The sequence below is a fragment of the Pagrus pagrus genome (assembly GCF_965226575.1).
Source record: "Pagrus pagrus genome assembly, chromosome: 19".
Lineage (NCBI taxonomy): Eukaryota > Metazoa > Chordata > Actinopteri > Spariformes > Sparidae > Pagrus > Pagrus pagrus.
The window spans coordinates 7090140-7111647 of NC_140203.1; the positions used below are offsets into that span (position 1 = coordinate 7090140).

Sequence of the window (21508 nt, forward strand, 5' to 3'; positions counted from 1 at the left end):
ATTAATGGGGCTGTAGCAGCTGTAGCTCAGGACGTAGAGCGGGTCGTCCAGTAATCGGAAGGTAGCTGGTTTCACTCCCCCGGCTGCATGACGAAGTATCCTTGAGCAAGATACTGAGCCCCAAATTGCTCCTGATGAGCAGGTCGGCACCTTGCATGGCAGCCTCTGCCATCAGTGTATGAATGTGTGTGTGAATGGGTGAATGTGAAAAGTGTTGTAAAGCACTTTGAGCGGTCAGCAGAGTGGGAAAGCACTTCAGAAATAGAAGAAGTCCATTTACCATTTATGTACTTGTTACTAACTTGAAAAATATATTTTTGCTTAATTGTCACACCGGCTCCAAGGAAAAACCAAGATGGCAGCGGGCGTAGTGCCAAGTGGGAGGCTTCAAAACCGTCGGCAGCAAACCAATGGGTGATGTCATGGTGGGTCTACACTTGGTCACAACCCTCGTTTTTAATGGAAAAGTTCAGATAAATTTGCACTACCAGCCCATCACTAAAATGAAAGATAGACAAAACATATAAATATATATAAGGAAGCTAAAATGACAGATACCAAAAAACACGACTGCAAACGAATGATGATGACACTCAACGATGTGGAAATAGGCAACAGGTTGCATGCTACATATTAAGTTTATCAGGTGAAATCAGTTATGTGTTTACAAGTTGTGCTGCCCCCAAGTGGCAGAAAAATCAGTCTGGATTCTGTATAGCGAGAATATTTACACAAGTTGCAACGGGCTGCTTTTTTCAATTGTTTGTCTTTGTTTTTATTTTAAAAACCTAAATAAGAAAATGACGTTAAAAATCTAAAGCATTCACTTCAAAGTAAAAATCAGGAAAAGGCAAACAGACACCTAAAAGTCAAAGAAAAACATCATTAATATGTTGGCTAAGTACAAACTACACACCTGTGTTTAAGTGTGTGTCTGTGTGTTTGTTGTGTTGTTACATCTTTCAGGGCAAAGCTTATGTAAAAATGCTAATGACGCTTTAAGAATGCAAATGTAGATACTAGTGGCTACAGAACGTAACATTTTCCACATTTTGTACCCAACCAAGCCTCATAAACAAGCACTTCATTTGTTCTGGTTTTCAAGCGTCTCTCACATTACAGGAGGAATAATGCATGATGTATGTGATGTTATTTATCCAGCACCAGTGGCACATTAACTGCATGTTAATACGTGAATCTGATTGTGTGGCCGAGCAGGACTGTTAATTACCGCGCCGAGTTGTGATTTTGTCCCCGTTATTCTTTTTGCTAATGGCGTACGGGGGCCGTGTGGAACAAAGTAGGGAGGTCTAACAAGGAAGTGTTGTGCTTAATCCCTGTGGAGTGTGCGGAGACGGCGGCCTAATCAGATCTGTGCTCTGCTGCTTTATCTCTGCTGCCGCTCTGTCTGTTGCTCGATCACGCATTTCGCTGGAGGAGCTCGATGGGCTGCTACTCCGAGATGGATTAATGACTCTCTGGACCGTACGTTTTCCAGCTAAACCATGAGTCCACTAAGAGTTTTTTTCGCTTCTCAAACACAATCCGTCACCGCCTTCACTGAACAGCAGATAATTGAGAAAAAGGTTGCTGAGGAGGCATTCTCGCTGTTTCTCTCTTTTCCTGCTGGCTGAATGTTATCTGTGGGGATGCCACTCATGCTTGTTTGATATCTGTGGCCTCATTTCACACTCGTATTGTTTCCTTTCTATTCCTCTCATTTTACAGTCCGTGCTGACTCTCCTAAGCATCCTTTTTGTAGATGAATGCCTCCTCGCATTTGTGATATGCATATGTGTGCCAGGCGTGGTGGCGGCGGTGGTGGTGGTGGCAGGGTGGAGGGATCCTCTCTCCAAGACTGGTAGGACGAAGGCCGCAGACTGATCCATCGGGAGGGCTTGAGACGAACATTTTGTGACAGCGCCTACAGTAACAACTCATCACTGACCATTCTCACCACACACCCATCATGAATCAGCGCTTCCTGACGCACATCGCCACTGACACAACATCGCATGACAGGACTGGATACTCGCTGCACGCTGTCCTTCGATTGCGATAGACCCGACCAGAGAGTGAGTTGGTGGAGCATAAGAGAGTCTGGGCACAGGGAAGGAAATTTGGGATGACTCTTCATGCATCTTAATATCTCCTCTCATTCAGTCTCCGTACCTCTTCCCCTCTTCCCCTCTCTCCTCTTCGTTTTCTTCTCTTTTTTTTTAACAAATGCCCAACTCTGGTGTGCGGTGAAATATTCATCCACATTAAAAATTAATCACGGCGGCTTTAAAAGATTTTAAAAAGTAATAATAGTGTTAAAGGAGACCTGGAGACATCTCGCCGTTGGCTCGGTGTGGGTGAAGGACGGCTGCCAGACACGTTTGTCCCATAGATCCCCGTGATGGAGCGGCGCTGCATGTCTTGCATGGTTAAACAGGCTGCATAATAAAAAGTCTGATGAAGTCTCTGAGAGAATTAATTGTGATCGCGATGAAAAATTCTAAACAGCGTGTGGGGAATTATCATGAATCCCCGTGTTTTTTTGCATCGGAGTCGAGGGAACGTGGAGACTTTGTGCTCTAAAGTGCAGAATCTAGTAAGAACAATGCATAGTGTCTTTGCTGCCACTCAAGGCAGCGTTAAGAGCTGTGGGCTGCGGTGCATGGAGCCCTCATTCGCACTACTCCTGCCCTCTATAATGTGCTTCTGTCTACTTCCACGTCTCCAGAGTGCTACTTCTCAGCTTGGGCTCACGTTTCCTTTCACCGCCTTTGATTCACTTTCTCATGTGGCCCAGAAGGGCATGGCAGTCCAATTCAAATACTCTCCACACGGCTCCAACACTGGCCCATAGCTACTGACAGCTCCTCATTGTCCTGGTTTTATCCAGACGAATATGGCGCTCTACAGACATCAGAAAGAGGCGCCTTTTCCAGTAGATTGCTTGTGTCACTTCCTCGGCTCCCCCCCCCTCCCACCGCCACCACCACCACATTTCTCCGTTTTTCTGCGCTTTGAATATAAATACATTTCACACCTAAATGGGGATGAGGAGAAGTGGTGCAAACTCGCAGCTCCGGATTGGGTATAGGAGCGGCAGGAAAGAGGGGTGAGAGCAGCGTCAGAGAGGAGGTGAGTAGGAAAGATTGCCCAGGCAGCTACTTACAGCTCTGCTTTCCCTTTCCACGGCCAGATGAACCGGAACCCGAGGTGTTTCTGTGCACAGTTTATTCAGGGAAACCAACATCTGCACTATACATACAGTGTGCGAATGAGCAGAAACTCCTCCAAAATAAATCTGTGCCTCAGTGTGTGCACATTGAGCCGGGGCTCCTCTCTGAAACACGGTGATGTGTGAGCAAATTATAGATGAACTTCTCATGTTCACGGTCACAGGGATATTTCTGAACCTGTATCCAGCCTCCAGCCATTCATTAAACATTGACAATTCGCAGCCATTATCATAACAGGGGGGGAAAAGACCTGACTGAATAGAATATAAAATGAATTCCCGGGGAAGATACAGAGGTTAGGAGAAAGGAGAGGGAGGGAGTGCGCTTCTTGTATTTGAAGATGCAAAGCAAAAGAGACAGAAAGAAGAAACAACAAAGTCTATTACAGTGATAGAAAAACCTGTGTGTGTGCGCTTGTGTTTGTGTGTGTAAAAGACAGAGAAGACACAAGATGAATTTTAAAAGCATCTTTAAAAACAGATCAGGCAGCCCGGTGTCTGGTGAAGTTATTTTTACATTGGCCTGTTCAGCTAAAGTTCAGTTCGTGCAAGAAGCAGTGCGTTCATATATCTCTTTACCCTTTATGCTTTTGTATTAACCACAATCTTCCCCTGACTCTAAAGTGTCTATAATCTATATTCTTCTAAAAACAATACATCAAATTGACAAGTGAAGGAGGTGTTTGCGCTCGGAGTGATGAACCTACAGAGAATTATCCCCCAAATCGGCAACTCTTCTCGGCTTGTTGTTTGGCTGTCGGGCCCAAAACTTTAACTTTTCTGGTTCACTCTCGTAACGTCGTTTTAAAAGGCAACCGCACAGTGTCTGCTCAGCACCGAACGGCAGACAGACGATTGTTTTTCTGATTACATTTTGTAGGAAAACGCTTTGTAGCAAAATCGCTGCCTGGATTATGTTCAAGAGTAGGAGGCGCAAGGTGACTCATCGCAGGTTGTCGGGGTGGATGGTGGGCAAGCAGAGAGCAGGAGTGTGACACTGGAGACAGGTGCTGCAAGCGCTGAGGTTCAGGCAACAACACGACTTTGTTTAATGTTGCTGGAAAACCACAGTTTTGGTTAATGTTAATAAAGTACTTCAACTGGGTACTTAAAGTCACTTCTGACTTTTTCCATATTCAACCAAGTGCTGTAAGCGCCAACACATTAAAACCTTAAAAAAGTTCATTGTTTGCCAGAGTTTGTGCGAGTGGATATTGCCGAGGAACCAAATGAAATACTGTGAACTTCTTACTGATGTGATCTGTATCAACCACTTTTTTAAGAATGTTTGCTCATTATGTTAATAAGAAATGAAATATGCATTACAATATGATCTCATGGGAGTCTGTATTTCCTGAGTTTCGGATGTGCAGGAAAGTAAGTACAAGTAAAACGGTCATTGTTAAGTCAGTTTAAGGCCCCGAAACTGCCTGGTTAAGTTTAGGAGAAGATCGTGCCTTAGGTTAAAACCTTCATTTGTTATTTTATTTTAATTTTTTATTCTTCTTTTACTTATGTGACGTAAGTTGAATACATTACATAGGTTAACGACTGAATGGGTTGATTCCCAGAACGACATGACCCTGGCAGCGTGACAGCGACAGGTGTACAGGACTTTAGTTGTATGCTGGCAGTTAGGTGAGGTTTAGGAACACATTGTGGTTTGGATTAAAACAGCTATGATACAAATATAACTTAAGTTACGCAATGTGTGAGCTGTAATTTAACTACTTTAATAAGTTAAAATAACTGACCTTTGATTTTTTTATTCACACTGGACACAAACAGCAGTCTCCTGGCGGTCAAAGTCAAAGTGTTTGACCCGACCATCTGTCCCCAACCTCCTCCTTCTGTGGACTTTAAACTACTTTGCCTGACTTCCTTTTTGTTGCCGTAGTATTAACTACAGCCACTAGAGATTGCAGCCTAAAAAGAAATGTAAATATTGATCGTATTAAGCTGATTTTCCCGGTCGACCTTTACGGTCGGACTCTTGGATGCACACAGGACACTAGCACATTTTCCTGGGTATAAGTCCTGCGTTTGTTTAACCCGTCCATCCGCACAAATCTCCTCGAAATGTGGACTCTCTTGCTCTCTGAGATTTGCAGATTAATGCAGATGACACAGAAAAAGCTAAAATATTAATGACAGGAAGAATAATATCTAGGATGCAAGTTTTCGTTTCCTCTGACTCCCTTGTGCATCTGCACGCGATCCCACACTGGAGAGGTGGACTGCATATAGAGGTAAAATGTGCCATAGAGAGGCAGTTACAAGAATGAAACACATTGATTATGTATTGTTTGCCATTAAACGGATCAAAATGATGGTTGAAATATGAGAACTACCTAAAATAAACGGTATTCATGCCGTGAAGAAAGAAAATAAACTGTATACATTTTGAGAGACCCATCAAAAACTGCTGAGTCCCTTCAGCTAAGCAACATCAGGATAATCCTCAGATTGCAGAGCCTGGATTTGCTCGTCTTTCATAGTTCAAATTGTCAGGTTGTCCATATCTGACAGGGAATTGATCACGAACATGAACAGATTTCTTCCTCGCTGTGTGTCTTAAACCAAAAACAGAGAGCGAGAGAGGGGCGGGGGAGAGACGGAGTTAAATAGAAACCGATAGAAAGACAACAAGAGAGGAAAAAAAGAGCTGGTGTGTTTTCAGTTTAACTGGATATGAGAGGTTCTCGTTTCTCTAAAGAAAGATTTGTCAGATTCTTGACACTGACCTTTTGCTAACAACCCTGTCAGAGCCTTCAGACCTGTGTGTGTGTGTGTGTGTGTGTGTGTGTGTGTGTGTGCACATGCGCACCACTTCCCCCGTGGATGAGGCTGATAATGGAGAAGTGGTGTGTGTGAAATGTGTAAAGGGCAGGGCAGGCAGTTCTTCTGCAGTAATCCATCTTTACTTGAGGGCTGAGCCGCGGAGCAACAGGCAGCTCACAGGGGAGAAGGAGAAAATACACTGTCGGCATCACTCTCATTCATATGAAACTGCACGGAGGAAACGCTCAGCCAGCGGGGGCACGAGATTTTCACAGCGAGAAAACAAGAAAATAGAAATGAAGAGTATTATTTGTTCCAAACACTCTGTTTTTCTTTTGCACCTCTGACAGCGCGACAGTTACATAAAAACAGCCACAGTGTTTTTGTGAAGTGGGAGCTGTGTGCGCACGCCTAAAAACCACATTTGTCTCAGACCATTCACCGGAGATGCGAAAGCGTAAAATTGTTATACGTCCTTACAAATGTGTATCCATCCACTCACGAGTTTGTTTGTGTGAAGAAATGACATATATAGGGCTGGGTGTGAAACGGAGGGAGAGGCACACCGAGAGAAGAGGGAGAGCGAGAACCCTTGTTCATGCTGTTTGGCAATAATCACAGAGCCGTGCTCGTGCCAACAGTGAGTGCCAGATGGTGCCCATCACCGATGTGCCATGTCTTTGAAACGGGGAGGAGAGAGGAAGATCAAGAGTGGCATGTGGAACAGGGAAGCACTGCCTAATGTGGATGATGTGTCATATAAATACTAATCACACTAGAATCACACCCACAGCTAAATTAGATCCCTAAAGCTCTTCCACTGGCACCCACTCTCAATCTTCTCCCTGCTTTGGCTCTGCGCTCATGTCATTATCAGAGATCGTCGATAAATGAGATATTAAATGCTGAAGGCTAACATGAGGGATACGTTTCCACTTACTATAGTCTAAATAGTGTGTATGGCCTCCACTTTGTAATGGGGCTAACTATTTGTTTTATTAATTGGTAGTAAATTATTTGCTAACGCTTCATGGGTCAGTTATAAGTTATATGTTTTCTCGCGTTGCCAGGTTGTAAGAAATCTCTGACTGGTGTTCACGTCCAGCATGAGGGTTCACGCGTTCCTTAGCTGCTCCGACCAGAAAAAAATGTTGGCTATGTACATTTCTGCAAACCGAGGATATGTTGAAATTAAACATTTCTTTCTATTTTATGTGTCACAATGCTGGTTTTTATGTTCTGGTTAGGTTTAGGCACTTGGTTCGGGTTAGGAAAAGATCTTTTTTAGCTTAAAATACCTGCTAGCCACAAACACGGCTGGAGATTATCCCGAAGTTTCCTGAAAAATATGCAGTGGTTTCAACTTTTTCAAATGTTGAAACGCAGTCTTGAACTGTGGTCACTGGCTTGGCAGCCTTACCGCCTGTAACTCCAGCACCGTCCCCTCAGCTTCCCGATATATTACATACTGTGTATTTTTAGGAATATCAATATGGCACGCAGGCTATGACATGTACAAATGTCAACTGTAAGGAAGGAGAACATTTACTGTCCTCATTTAGTTTCACACGCCACGTTTGAATGTAAATGACATCATAGTTGGCAAGTCGTACACCAAGGTTTTTCGCTGACTCTACAAGTTCTTGTTTCCAATTGAGGGGGCGCGAGTGTGAATTTTCCAGTCGGGAACTCGTTTCTCTGATTATTTGGACAGCAGCATTAATGCACTAACAGTGTCGTTTCACACCAACAACCAACAACAGATGTCACTGTGAGAAGAATGAAAAAGGAGAGCACGAGTCCAAACACTGCTTATTAGTTTCTCACCTCCATACAGCTGCTGGTCTGCTGAGTGGCCGAGATTGTGAGATTGTTGGTTTCGGGAAGTTAATGAAATGGTCTGAAGCGGAGGACGGCGTTAGCAACATTGCTAACACTAGCAGCCTGGTGACTTTCCAAAGAGAAAATCAACCGCAAGAATCCAGAAAAATCTTAGTTGGTTGGTTGTATTAATAAGTAGATCTAGTAAAGTCTAGAGGGAAACAGACTTTGACACGTCACCGGATCATCTCCATTGAGTGAATGCCCGTCTGTTCACTCTCGGTTTCTATCACGCTCCCTCTTCACTTTCTTTGGGCTTCCTTTTGTTTGCAGTGTTGAGTTTCCACAGTTATTTTAGTTGGTCCACTGTTACCTGGGGATTGGGGACCATGCCTCACAAACAATGCCTCTTCATGTTTTGGTTGCACAATGGCAGATGCGCTTCGTTTGTGTCATAATTAGACCTTTATTTTTTTGTGAAAAAAAATCCATCCTGTCGTTAGACTGAATAGCATAGTGAAAGCGAGGTACACGGGGCAGCAACCCATACACGGATGGTGTCATTTTCTACAGCTATTACACTGTGCAATCACTCCCTACTTATCTACTCATATCGTCTATTGCTAGTTTAAAGGTCCTTTTTGTAAGATGGTTGATTTTTGAGTCTCATCCTCAAAAATCAGCTGTCTTACAAATAGGACCTTTAAGCTCTCAGCATGGCCCCTACGGGAACTCGTTAACCGCCTCTGCAGACCACAACGTTTAAAATTTCAAGAGTTACGCACCGAATACATCAGCTACACCACATACTGCTCAGCCGTGTTTGCTGATGCCGGCAGTAGAAGCTTGCAGAGGGCCGTAACTGAGCAGGAATTAAGCAGCAAAGGTCCAACCGACCACTTACTGTTTCTTTCTGGAACGGGGCTGCGTGGCATCCTGACCACAATCGACTTATTAACAAAATGAACATCTGAATTCACTGATCTATAAAGCATTAGTAAATGACTATTTAACATTAATAAGATAAGACAATCCTTTATTGATCCCACAGAAGGGGGATTCTGGGTGTTACAGCAGCAGAAGGACAGAAATAAGTAAAGATAGTGAAGAAATAGGAAACATTATCACGGCGACGGCCGTTCTTCTAGTTAGTTCAAACACATCATATGACCTTCGTCAGTAAATGGCATAATTTACATACAGATATGAATTAAAATCGACCATAAACTTTGGGGATATATTAATTTCCTCCATTTTTTCTTTACCTGTTGCTCTATGAATCTTTTGGACACGAAAGCCGCTTTGAAAAAACCTTGGGAAGTGTTTGGCAGAGGCGACAAAACAAACTACATTTACTCTGTTAAATATGTCTGTCATTTATTTCTGACCTCTTCCCTCGTCCCCTCATGTCGATCTGCTCCCTATTTTCTGCATCTCTGCACATACCCTCCAACGATCCTCCCCACGGCTCACCTTCGCCCTAAATCTTCATTACCCCTCGAGACTGTCGTTATCCGTCCCACCTCCAAAAGCCAGGGAGGTGAAACAAATAGCACACCCCCTTCACACAAACAGAACTATGAAGAAAGCCTCAACGCGTTTGTGTGTGTTTATGAATGGGTGTGACAGAGATAAAGACGGATGGATCTCAGCTGCTAGCTTTTGTTTTTTTTCACAGGTGGCAAACTGCCACCCTGCCATCACACCCCTCTCTCTGAGATCTCCTCTTATAGCCTCTCATCCATCAGAGCCTTCCGCTCCAGCAGCTATCACTCAATACCTCAGTGGTGCTGAGGACAAACAGGTACTGCGTGCAACCAGCCGTCACCTTTTCGCCTTTTAATTCACCTTGGCGGACTTACTGTACGGTTACTTGTTGTTGTAATATCTTGGTGATGTTTCAACAAGTAATAGCTCGCAAAAATGTCCTAATGACAGGAAAAGTTTTGTGTCTACCGACTGCTGAGCGTTGGATAAATATCCATTGTGGGCGCGAGCTGAGGGAAAAATCCTGGCGTGAATGTTCGGACAGACTGGGTAAGCACACCTCGTCACATATGTTGCACTAAATTTGGCTCACAACAGCCCCGGGAAGCCGAACAGTACATTTTGGTCCAATTTCCTCAATGCCAGCGCTCAGCTATTATCGACACAGATCTGCCCTGACTCGGGTTTAACTGCACTGAAACTCTCCTCATGCTCAGACTTCCACTGAATTGCAATGACATGTTCAGCAGCTCATGGCCCACAGTAACGGAGAAGGTTAATCGTGCTAGCTCAGACTTTCCTGCCCAGTGATTGAGAAACAACACCGTACAGGTAAACTGCAGACTCGACTCTATCAGCCGACACTTCTGTTCCTTTTAACTGTGCAAAGATTTTAAGAGTTGGATGAGAATTCAATACCCTCTGATTAGCTTTTATTAGGAAACAGGAGGAAACAGCTAGCCTAGCTCGGTCCAGATGTCACAAAATCTGCCGACCGACATCTCTAAAGATCACAAATTAACATCTTTAACATCTACAGTGTTCAGCATGCTCATTACTGCATTATTACATCACTACTCCTAAGTACATTATAACTTTATAGTTACTTTATAACTTTGCATCACAGATAGGACACATATCTTCCTTCAGTGAACATCCTCTCCGGTGAAACACAGTCAAACAATCTTAAATAAGGTCATCATGAATCATTGGGCGCCCCTGCATAAATAAAAGATAAGTAATGTTGTGCATCTCGCCTCCCGGTCATTCTTTAGTTTGGAGTCCAAAGTATTTCCGCACATCCGATTTAACTTTGTGTTGTGGGGGGATGCCATGGGCAACTGAGTGTTAAGTCAGGATGACAGGTTTAGGATTTTGGATAGAAAGAGAAAGGTGTAACTTGTGGCAATTTAAAATCAATCAGGAAATCAATATAGAACTGTGAGTTATCGAGCAGGACAGCTTTGCACGGTTGTGGAGCTATCTGGCTTGCAAAAAAAAATTGCAATTCACTGTCTTACAGTTGTACCAGACTATTTCTTGGCCAGGTGCAGTTACTTTCTGGACGATTGTTTTCATTTCAAGCACATTTTCCAAACTTTCAAATTTTTGCTTTAAAAACATGACACATTATGTCCAATGTTGTGTTTACAGCTTGTTTCTGCTGCATCCACGTCAATCATTGCAAAAATGTCGGCATTTTTTTTTCATTTGTTTCGTCGTGTCCTTCATCAGCCGTACCTGTCCTACTTGTGTTGCCATCACAACCTCTTCTGTGGTACTTTCAATGACCAGTTTACACCTGACAGAGGTGTTAACAGCATACATGCACAGTGAAGTCCCAAAGTAAACCAGTAATGAGTGTGAATTCACAGCGGACAGCTTTTTTTTTTTTTTTCCCACAGAACAGATCCTGGATGCTCAGGACTGCCAGCCCCGCTCTTGGCTGCTGGCTCAGTGTATGCAAGCTTGTCTCATTTATGCATTTTGTACAGCATCTTCCCATGGCACAATGAGCTCTGCAGAGTAAACAAAGCACCGAGAGTTAGACCACAATAGCGGGTCAAGTCTTAAGCTGGTACAGGATGACTCTGATGGGACTGTAAGCTCCCGGCCTACATCTGCTTTTATTTCCTCATCCCTAGCTTATGTTTCCTCGGTAATCAATCTTCACCTCACTTGCTCTTTATTTACAAAGCTATTTGACGCAGAGGATTTTCTCTGATCTTACACCTGCCATGTTCTTCATCTGGTCTCTTCAATAAACAACATTTTTGTGTGATTTGTTTATGCACGTGGAGAGAAATACAAACAAGGTGAGAGGCTGCCCTTTCCCTCTCATTGGGAAGGGCTGTGCTGTTGATTTTTGAAAAACAAAGCCCCGTGGAAAGAGCCAGAGGTCGTTGATAAGGTCACATTAGCTAAAATCTTTCCGGGTAATTGCTATGAAAATGTAAATATTTGGCATTCATTATCACACAATGGAAAAAAGACGCAAGCAGGAGGACAAAGACGGAGGAGAGGCTGTAACATTAAAGCCAAACAAGGTTACTTTATTTAAAATCCCCCTTGTTTACTCTGAATCGCTGCCAAGCACTTCAGCACTTAGTTATTAAGCCAAACGTATTGACCTTGAGCATTCGTATCCTCGCACACATAGTTTCAATACAATATATTGTTCTGTCCTGTGCTGAGAGGTGTGTGGCGTAATGCGAGCTGACTGCCCGTGATGTGCGTTTAAGCTGTTAGCATCCCATGATTAGCATAAATTATATCGCATAGTCAAACCCGACGTGGGTCGCATAAATCATGTGATGATGTGTCCCTGAGGTATTAGTCATGTCTACAGTGTCGGTGTCCGTCTTTTCTTGCTCCGTCACACTGTCTCCTCCCAGCCATACAAACTGAAATAATACTTCTTGCCTGAGTCTGCTATCGTCTAAGTGAAGTCTTCTGTGTGTCTTCAGTTTTCTTGATGAGATTTTTTCCAGACCTGTGTGAGCTTGATGAATAGAGGTGTTGAAATGCAAAGATTAGTGATTTCTGTGTCCCCCCCCAAAATAAGACCTCCTCCGATTGCTCGCTGTCAATCGCAATCGGTTCAAGCCATCAGACAATAGGTGCGTCAGCCAGCTGTCGATATATAAAATGAATCTGACAACAATGAACCTTGATTGTAAACAAGCTGACGGGGTGTCTAGCTTGAGATAACACCTTAATTATCTCATTATCTTTAGATGTAAGACAATTTCTCATGATCACAACTTCATTATCTTGAGCTGAGTCTGTCATCCCGACACACTGATTTAATTATATTATTTCCAGATATTAGACATTGTTCAAAAACTCACTGTGAACCAGGCACCAGCTAGTCACAACGCCCATCAACATGTTCACGTCCTGCACCATCCTCCACTGACAGATGTCTGCACAGAGCCCAAAGGACACTAAAAGACGACACCCACCTCAGCTAGTCTGTTCACCCTGCTGCCATCTGGCTAAAGATACAGAAGTATCCGCTGCCGTACCACCAGACTACAGAGCAGCTTCATTCCACTTTTTTTTTAAACCCTTGTTTAAAAAATGACAATAAATGTACCTTTACCTTCTATATAAACACCTGCCAAACCTCACAAGGTTAAAACAATATCAGCCAACGCTGTTGCAGCTTGTAATTTTTTACATTAGCTTGAGACAGTTTTCCAGGCTGGCTAGCAGCGTGCACAGCTCCATGGGTGGCAATGTCAGACTGATCGTCCGTCAGGTAGAAGAATCCTACTGAGTTTGGTGATCAGCTGACTTTTCCTCTGGCACCACTGTGGGTTGACATTTGTGATTTTTGAATTAAACATGTAATGGTTTGGTACAGATATCCACGGTCCCCTGAATTGTAAAAATAACTGTAATGTAGCATCGTCATTAGGTCAAATCTTCTCTTTATTTAATACTTTGGTTTTTGACCAAATACCTAAGCTCTACTTTGTGTTTAGCATGCTAACGCTCCAAAGTGATATGGTTAACATAAGCAATTTTTTACACATGAACTCCCTTGCCCCTGCCCTTTCACACATGCAGCACTCACCAGGAGATTGTTAGACACGTTCTCACCTGCTGGAAACACTCAGTGTGGTGTTAGGTGTAGGTGAAGGCTGGCTGCTGGGCAGAGGGTGCAGGAGAAGGAGGAGGATTCATCTGTAACGATGACTTTTTTGTGTTGTTATCAACACTAGGCCTACAGTAGATGTATTTGGACATGTCCACATCATCAACAAAAGATCTGAAAGCGATTTACAGGCAGAAAAGCTGCAGTCACTAATATGCCCACTTGCTCACTGGACACTGACCCAAAAAAAACAGATATAAGGCATTATTTACCTTAACTTTCGCCTTAAGAGCAATAAAAAAAGAGCCGTGCACTGAAACAATATCTGAGGAAGATCTTTATCATTAAGCATTCAGTGTCGTTCTGCTGCAGAGTTCATTGAAATGGATGAGCCGAACAAAATCACGCCCGGTCGAATGAATTACAATCATGAGCCAGAACCAAATGTCAGACTCTGTGACGCTCTGTTTACATCTCACTCCAGAACCGGCGCAATCTGAATCCTGATGCAGGCGTATCGGAGAAGGATCTTTAAAAATCCGACCACAGTTTGGGACGCGGTGTGACAGCCAAGCAGCTGACGGGACCGTCTCAGAATAATAGTCCGAGGAGAGTGTGATACCTCAGGGTACAGCCTGTCCTCCTGGGTAGTAATAGGAAAGCTGTTGTGTGTATGTGTGTGTCTGGATGTGTGTGTGTGTGGATGCTGAGGGGTTGTGGAGGTCACAGGAGATGGTGGAGCGTCGCACATTTATCTGTTGTGCGTGTTGGCACATACATGCATTGGCGGGTGCGGTAGCTCATCACAAATGAGCGGCGCTCTCCACGGAGATCGACTGCTCGTGTAATTCCTGCCGAAATGAAATGTTCTCTTTTTACAAAAAAAAAAAAAAAAAAGATATTCAGCCTATAGGAGAGAAAATTGCAAAGATATTTTGAGTTGATTGCCTTCGCGCTGCTATATTTCTGCTCAAAGTGTCTCCTCCGCCACTCAGCAGAAGCACAGAGGAGGAGAGATGGAGGAGAAATGATGATCTCCTGCTGGTGCTGTTGTATGAATGTTTTATAGATGGAAGGATGAAATAGAGATGAAGCCCCTCTCAACCTCCATACTTTTATTATTTTAAAATACTGGTTTAGAATATTGTTTTCAGCTTGTCAAACTTTTCGCCTGAATCCAATCTGACTGCACTTAATACCCTCATCTGCAGAGAGTGCAATACCGTGCTCTTTCTTCTGACCATCAGCACTTACGTGTCATCTGACTGCAGTAAAAAGAAAAATAAATAAATAAATGAAAGTGCTATACACACAAGAAGTGCCGGCAATATTCACAACATTCCCTCAAATTTTGCCGTTCATTTTCTCCTCTTGTTTTAACTGACAGTCGTGGATAACCTTGAGTTGCAGGCAAATAATGTTGTAACTACAAATCTGCTGATTCAACCCCCTCTAGAGATGCGCTGGAGTAGTGCTCTTGGGCAAGGTCACTGTCTCCCAATTCGGAATGATTAAAAAAAAAGAGGAGATTTGAACAGTAAATCTCTGAGGATGGCATAAGTAAGGTCACACAGCGGGAATGGATAGTGTACTGACACGAGCTTTACCGCAAGAAATACCAACTTTTCCTGCAGGTGTGTTGACTTTGATGTGTAAACTCTGAGGTCACAGAGGTAATCAGATTACAGCAGAGACTGACAGTTATTTTCACCGTCACTTAATGGGTTGGTTATTTTCCTGATTGATCAACTTGCTGTTTGGTTTATAAAATGTCAGAAAAATTGTGAAAAATCTCAATCAGTGTTTCTCATTTTGTCCACCACCCAAATATTTTCAGTTTACTGTCACAGAGGAGTAAAACAAAACAACAGAAAGTATTCACATTTATTACTTATAACTTTTTCCTCATTAAAAAAATACTGAAACCGAATAATCGATAATCAGAATAGTCTGCTATTAATTTAATCATTCAGAACCGGTTGATCGTTGCAGCTCTAAATTAATCTCTTATATGTATTGCATATACTACAACCCACACCTGGTGGTAATCCACCATCAGTGACATCATCAACATGGTTGCTACAGGGACACACCTCATCACGAATATTCATAGTCTTATAGAAACAACTTTTTACCTCTTTATTAAAATTATTTTGGTTTTGTTTGTATCGCGCCTCATGTCTTTGTATTATTCAGTCGTTTAGCTTCACTTCACCCAAAAATGAAAATTCAGTTATTATCTCCTCACCCCCATGGTGATGGAAAGTCGGAGGACTTTCCTAGCATTCTCCTAACTAATTCTCTCTAACTAAACAACCCCCCAAAAAATAATGTAATCTAAATCTCCAGAAGCCCAGAGATCCAAAATTTAACATGTGGTCGACCTTGTGCGCCCATCCACAGATGGGTTGCACTCTAATGCTTTTAGTTGAGCAGCTACAGTTTTTAACGGCTTTAAAAAAGGGGTGTGAAAAATGTCTTTCCAAATCAATTTGGGATCTCAGGGCCTCCAGAGACTTTGATTTAGCTGGACGAGCTGAACGGAGCCATTTTATTTATTCAGTTTTCTTTGTTTTTGTTGTTTTGCATTTTAAGTCCCCATCTACTTCAGTTGTTTAGCAAAAATGCTGCAACGCTGTTTTGCTGTGAAGCTCCAGAAAAGTTTTGTGGACGAAGAAACTTGACCGAATTTTCTATCTATTTGTGTTGGCTAAATGAATACAGGCCCGTCTCTTTGTGTACCTTATTTTCAGTTTGTCTTCTTTAAACCTTGTTATTGAGACATCTAAACATTTGTGTTATAGTTTTATGATCTCTTGATCTAAAGAAAACACACCTGAGTAAAAATGATGTATTCTCTGAACTTTTTCTAATGTTGAGACTGTGATAAACTCCGGTGTTGGATGTGTTAATGACACTGAACTCGCCTGAAGAAAGTGTAGTCAAGCCCCAATACTAAAACGCTGTCATCTTCTCTCTTGTTGCATATTGGATCGTGATTGACTTCCACACTATCGTATAACCTTGAGCAGATTAATGCGCAAACAGCCTTCTAGTGTCACACTCTACACATCCATCATTCTGCAAAGTAAAGGTCAAACATCCGAGTACGCACAACAACTCCTGCGAAAACACAGTCCTTTCAGCTTTAGTTCCACTCTGGGTAGAATGGGCTTGCAACGGCCACCTATGAGCTCAGGTCAACACACTAGCGCCATCATCTCTCTCTGAAACCTGTATTATGGCCTGCATCATCTGTAAAACACACCTAATTTGCCCAGAGGCAGGACCCGAGGTGGGGCGCAGCCTGGAGCCAAAAAAGCATAGATGTGCGCAGAGAACAGAGGAAGAGCAGCGGAAAGAGCTGTGTTAGGTTCACAGCATCCTGCCTGCCACAGTTTGTGGGCTCAGTGTGCAGATAATTAAGGTTGAGGGTGGACAGCTCCCTACAGCGCCAATGTGCCTTCATCACACAGAGCTGTGGACCGGGGCTATTCATTTTCACAAAGAGGGAACACAGCGGACGCAGGGCAGGAGCCACTGGGGAGCTCTATAGGAGGCGGTATGGTGGCACAAATAGGGAGGCTGTGAAGATGGGGGGAACGGAGGACTTTATTTACTCTGTTCATTTCAGGGAGGTAGAACAGCAGCGACCGACTCTATCACTTAGTTTGCCACTGACTAGTGCCTCATTTTACACAGCTTTGGAGGTTTGTTTCAAGCTGTGAAGCAGTCCCAGCTGCCACAAAGAGGTTTAGTTGAAGTGGCGTTTTTCTCCTACCTGCTGTAAATATTGCGGAGGGAAGAAATCCTCTCCACTGCTCTTTGCACCCACTCACTTTTTCGCTGTTTACTCTGACCGGTACCTGCACTGTGCTCCTGTCTGGAGTTTGATGTTTCACCTGTTTTTTTAGATAACTAGTGGGCATCCAGCGTGAAGTATTTAAGTGACTGAGGGAGTGGGAGGTATGAAGTCAGATGGATATGAATGTGAGAGTCCTCATTGTTCTTCTCCAGGCCCTGCTGCTGCTGCTGCTGCTGAGCTCAGTCCTCCTTGTTTCCTCTGCAGCACTTCTCTCCTCGTATCCTCAACCGAGGGAGTCCTCTTTATTTCCAGCATCTGTGCCGTGATGAGAAACACCAGCTAACTAGGCCACTGCATAATAAGCAAGAATAGCAGCAAAGTAAAATGAATAAAAAAAAAGAAAAGGGGGGGATCAGTTCACGAGGGGAAAGCTTACCCAACGTGTAACTGCTGACAAAAGTAATTCACCAAGCAAATATTGTCTTTATTCCTTTTATTGCAGATGCATTCATTTATTATTGCCTACCTTTACCTATAGCTTCTGCAGGGGTGCATCAGAGTTCACATCTCATTTCGGCAGCGAAGCCCCTGAGCTATACTGTCATGTGACTGACAATGCACCTTTGCTGACTTTCCGTTTGTGGTGTGTGTATGTCAACTGCAGTCCTGGGATTGCGCTGCAACATTTCTGTGATACTCAGCGCTTTAGAGCTTGATTCACTTTGTCAACAGCTTCATTATTGTCCACTAGGAAGTGGCAGATGCGGGAGACTTCACTACTTCTCTGTGATGCTTAAAACCCATTGTACACGGTCAGCACAAAATGGCAAACAGACACAGTTGGCTACGATAGCTGGTGAACACAGTGGAGCATTTAGCAGCTAAAGAGCCAGATATTTCCTTCAGGAATTGGAGAAGACCAAAAATGGAGCTAAAAGAGGGTGAAAATGTACTTTTATTCATCAGTTGGCCAGAAACGACTGCAATTGTTTGATAAACCATTAGTGCTGGCATGTAAATAGGCAACTGTTTGGCTAAGAAGGTGATGATATATGTCGGTGTGCACAATATCGCCATGTTGTTGTTCCTGGAACATTATGATAAATGCTGCTTGCAACAGACCAATCATGCTTCAGTAATGTCATAGACTAGGACTAGGAAATAACACCCATGGGAGAAGTTATCCTTTCAAACACAAGTTTCATTTTGTGATAGGCTATATGTTTAACCCACATCATGTTTACCTAAACCTTACCAAGTCAACTGATGTAGACATGGGTGTGCGTCTTTACCTTCTTTTTTCCAAAATCAACAATCAGCTCCTTGGATTCGCTGACGTTGAGCAGTAGTTTTTTCTCTGCGCACCACCAAAGATTGTTGATTTCCTCCAGATATGAACTCTCATTGTTGTTTATAATGATGGTGGTGTCATCTGCATACTTCATAATAGAGTTCTCTGGGAGTGCAGTCATGGATGTACAGTGTGAACAGGAGGCTGCTGAGCACACAGCCATGGGGGGCTCCGGTGTTGAGCACTCTCAAGGTGTGTGAAGACTGAGTGAAGGGCAGTGGATATGGCATTATCTGTGGATCTGTTGGTTATGAACATTTACTGGTGAGGGCTCACTTGCTTCAGAGGTGGACTTGCTTTGTCGTAAGTTGAAATGATGGCTAGTTGCAAAGCTATGACATCACAACACCGCGATTGGTCGGTTGCAACGATGGTGCTACTGCTGCAGTAATCTTGATGTACCAGGAACAACACCAACATGGCGATATCAGATACAGCATGTCAGTGTTGTGTTGTTTATGCTGTCCCAAAGTCAAAATCAGTTTTTACTGGTTTAAACCTCAAATCACTGACCTTTTCCCGCATCGTCTCTTTCTCTCTTTCTCTTTCCAGTGTAGAGCATGACTTCCGTCTGCAGGAAGGCCAGGTGGTACGCACATGGAAGGTGGGAGACCCTCCCGAGGGCATGCCACAGCCCGCCACGCCCCAGCCCACCACACCACACCAACAAGACTCCCCCCAACCGGTGCGACCCCCTGCCACCACCAAGAAGAACAGGAAGAAATGCTTCTGGTTCCTCTGAGCGCCGGAGGACGGAGCAAAAGACGTTTTGATACTGTAATGCACTGCGTACCCTTCTTAGAAAAACCACGAAATGATGGAGATCCGATTAAAAAACAAGCGTGGAATGAACCGGAGAATTAAAATGCAAACACAAAACTGTGGGAGGAGAAGGAGTTACAAAGGTTATGGTTTTAGCTGCTGCCGTTGGAGTTGATGGGAATGATTTGATCGGGGCGCACATGTTGTTACTGCTCTTAAAATGCCTCTTCAGCACTTATAGGTTTGATACTGGCGCAGGAAAGTAAAAGTGCTGAAGTCAAATAAAAGCAAAAGTTCAGTCCACAATATGAGTCACAGTTAGGAAGCAATTAGGAGATAGAAAGAGAATAAACTGTACAGAGGGTGGAAGGTGGCAAGGAGCAAAGTACAAGAGGCAATACAGCAGAATATTTATAAAAGATGAAATGAACAGAGTTTATAAAGAGAGAAGAAGACAGAGAGGGAGGATTCATCTTCATTAATGGACTAATGAGGGTCAGAACACCAGCTTTTATATCCAGAGACATTTAAAAAGAATTATTATGACCTGTATTTAAAACTTTTAATATACTGTAATTGATGAAAAGCTACTACACGTGTCTACATGCACATACAGCGCACACATACACAATCACACACTTAAACACATGAACATATTTACAGAAAAAAAAGCGTATATACATCGAGAAAATGAGTGAGTTGAGTTCTGTACATAACAGAGCTATTCTGCTTGGATGCTATATTTCAGATATGGATTACTGCTCTATAAAAGTATTTTACCACAGCTGGTTGTGCGTGTTTTTCTTTTTTTTTTTATTCTGGGTTTAAGCCATAGTGGAAGAAATATTTTCACCCTTTACGTAAAGCAGCTATAATTGATGCATTTACGATAACAATGCATCAAATGACAATGTGAAAGGGTGTCCTCGTATACAGAGAGTTATCACCTGATTCTGCAGCTCCCCTCAGCTTTATGGAGCTTAAAAGAGAGTTTCGGCTCATTATTTTGATTGGTTCACTCCCATCCCTCTAATAGCACTGTTTTAAGCCACAGCAGGCAGCTGTTTTTAGAAAAAATTACTAACGGGTTTATAGTTTTTAGTAGGGATGAGTAAGTAAACGATTATCTGTATCGGTACCTGTTTGACCCAACTAAATGATCTGTATCTTTATAGAGAGGTGAAGTCCCGCCTCCTCCGTATGCCTCACGGGACCTTATTTTGGAGAAAAATGTGTATCGTAGTCAAAGGCAAGAGACAAAATGTGTGCCAATTACATATGTTTGTCAATTTAAAAGATAATTTTGCAAGTCAAGAAAATCTAACATACATAAATATCTATTACGTTCTGTGTTAAACTACATCGTCGTGCTCAACATATATCACCAAGATCAACATGGCCGCCACCTCAGCACAGAAAAAGTATGAAAAAATGTGAAAATCACAATAAATGTGGCCATATTGAAAGCTGCAATTAAACAAAGGGAGTCAGTCAGTTCTGTGAAGTCGTTTATGTGTCTGTTGGCTGTAATTACTTATTTTCACAGTCTCATATTTCATTAGTTTTATGACAAACTGTGACTTTCTCAAATTGAACAATTATAAACCTTTATAATAGATTATTAAATGCTGATTATAAAGTGTTACCAATCTTAAACAATAGATTTTTAGTATATTGACACTGATGTGTAAGTAGTTCCTGCTATAGCTGACTGAGGTGGAATAGTTTTTTAAATACTTTATAAACAGTTACAAAGATGCCCAAAGGGTCACGAGATAAATCTGACGGGTCATAACGTGATTAGGTGAGAATAAAAAAGAGGTTGTGCTATTTTTTTCTCTCTAGTATTTTATTTTTATGTCGTTTAATTTCACCTTTGTGGACGTTCGACAGTTATCCACACGAAACCATCTGAGAAGTTTCGAGGGAATCTCTCGTTGCTGGACCTGCTAACGACTCTTTGACCTCTGAATCGTGACGAGAGGCTTCAAGTAGAAACAGCTTTTTTGCGATAAGTCAAAAAACACTGGTTTAATCCTTATTTTATAAATGACATCATATGTTTTTATATGTAAAATGTAGTAACTACCAACTACAGCTGTTATATAAATCCTGTGTGTCTGAAGTATGAATGTAAAGTATAACATAGCACAAGGGCATGAGTTT

General features: G+C 42.7%; 1 protein-coding gene across 5 annotated transcripts in view; it reads left to right on the forward strand.

The window, feature by feature from the left end:
- Window positions 1-20126, forward strand: part of LOC311275377 (uncharacterized protein) — a 49962-nt gene extending 29836 nt beyond the window's left edge. For 3 of the 5 annotated variants that reach the window (XM_084383890.1, XM_084383889.1, XM_084383891.1), the window contains exons 4-5: window positions 345-425; window positions 19133-20126. In XM_084383890.1, coding sequence (XP_084240016.1) covers window positions 345-425; window positions 19133-19322 — 271 coding nt within the window. In that variant the 3' untranslated portion in view covers window positions 19323-20126. The remainder of the gene's footprint in view (window positions 1-344; window positions 426-19132) is intronic. The other 2 variants (XM_084383892.1, XM_084383893.1) reach the window with 1 other exon arrangement.
- The last annotated feature ends 1382 nt before the right edge of the window (window positions 20127-21508 follow it).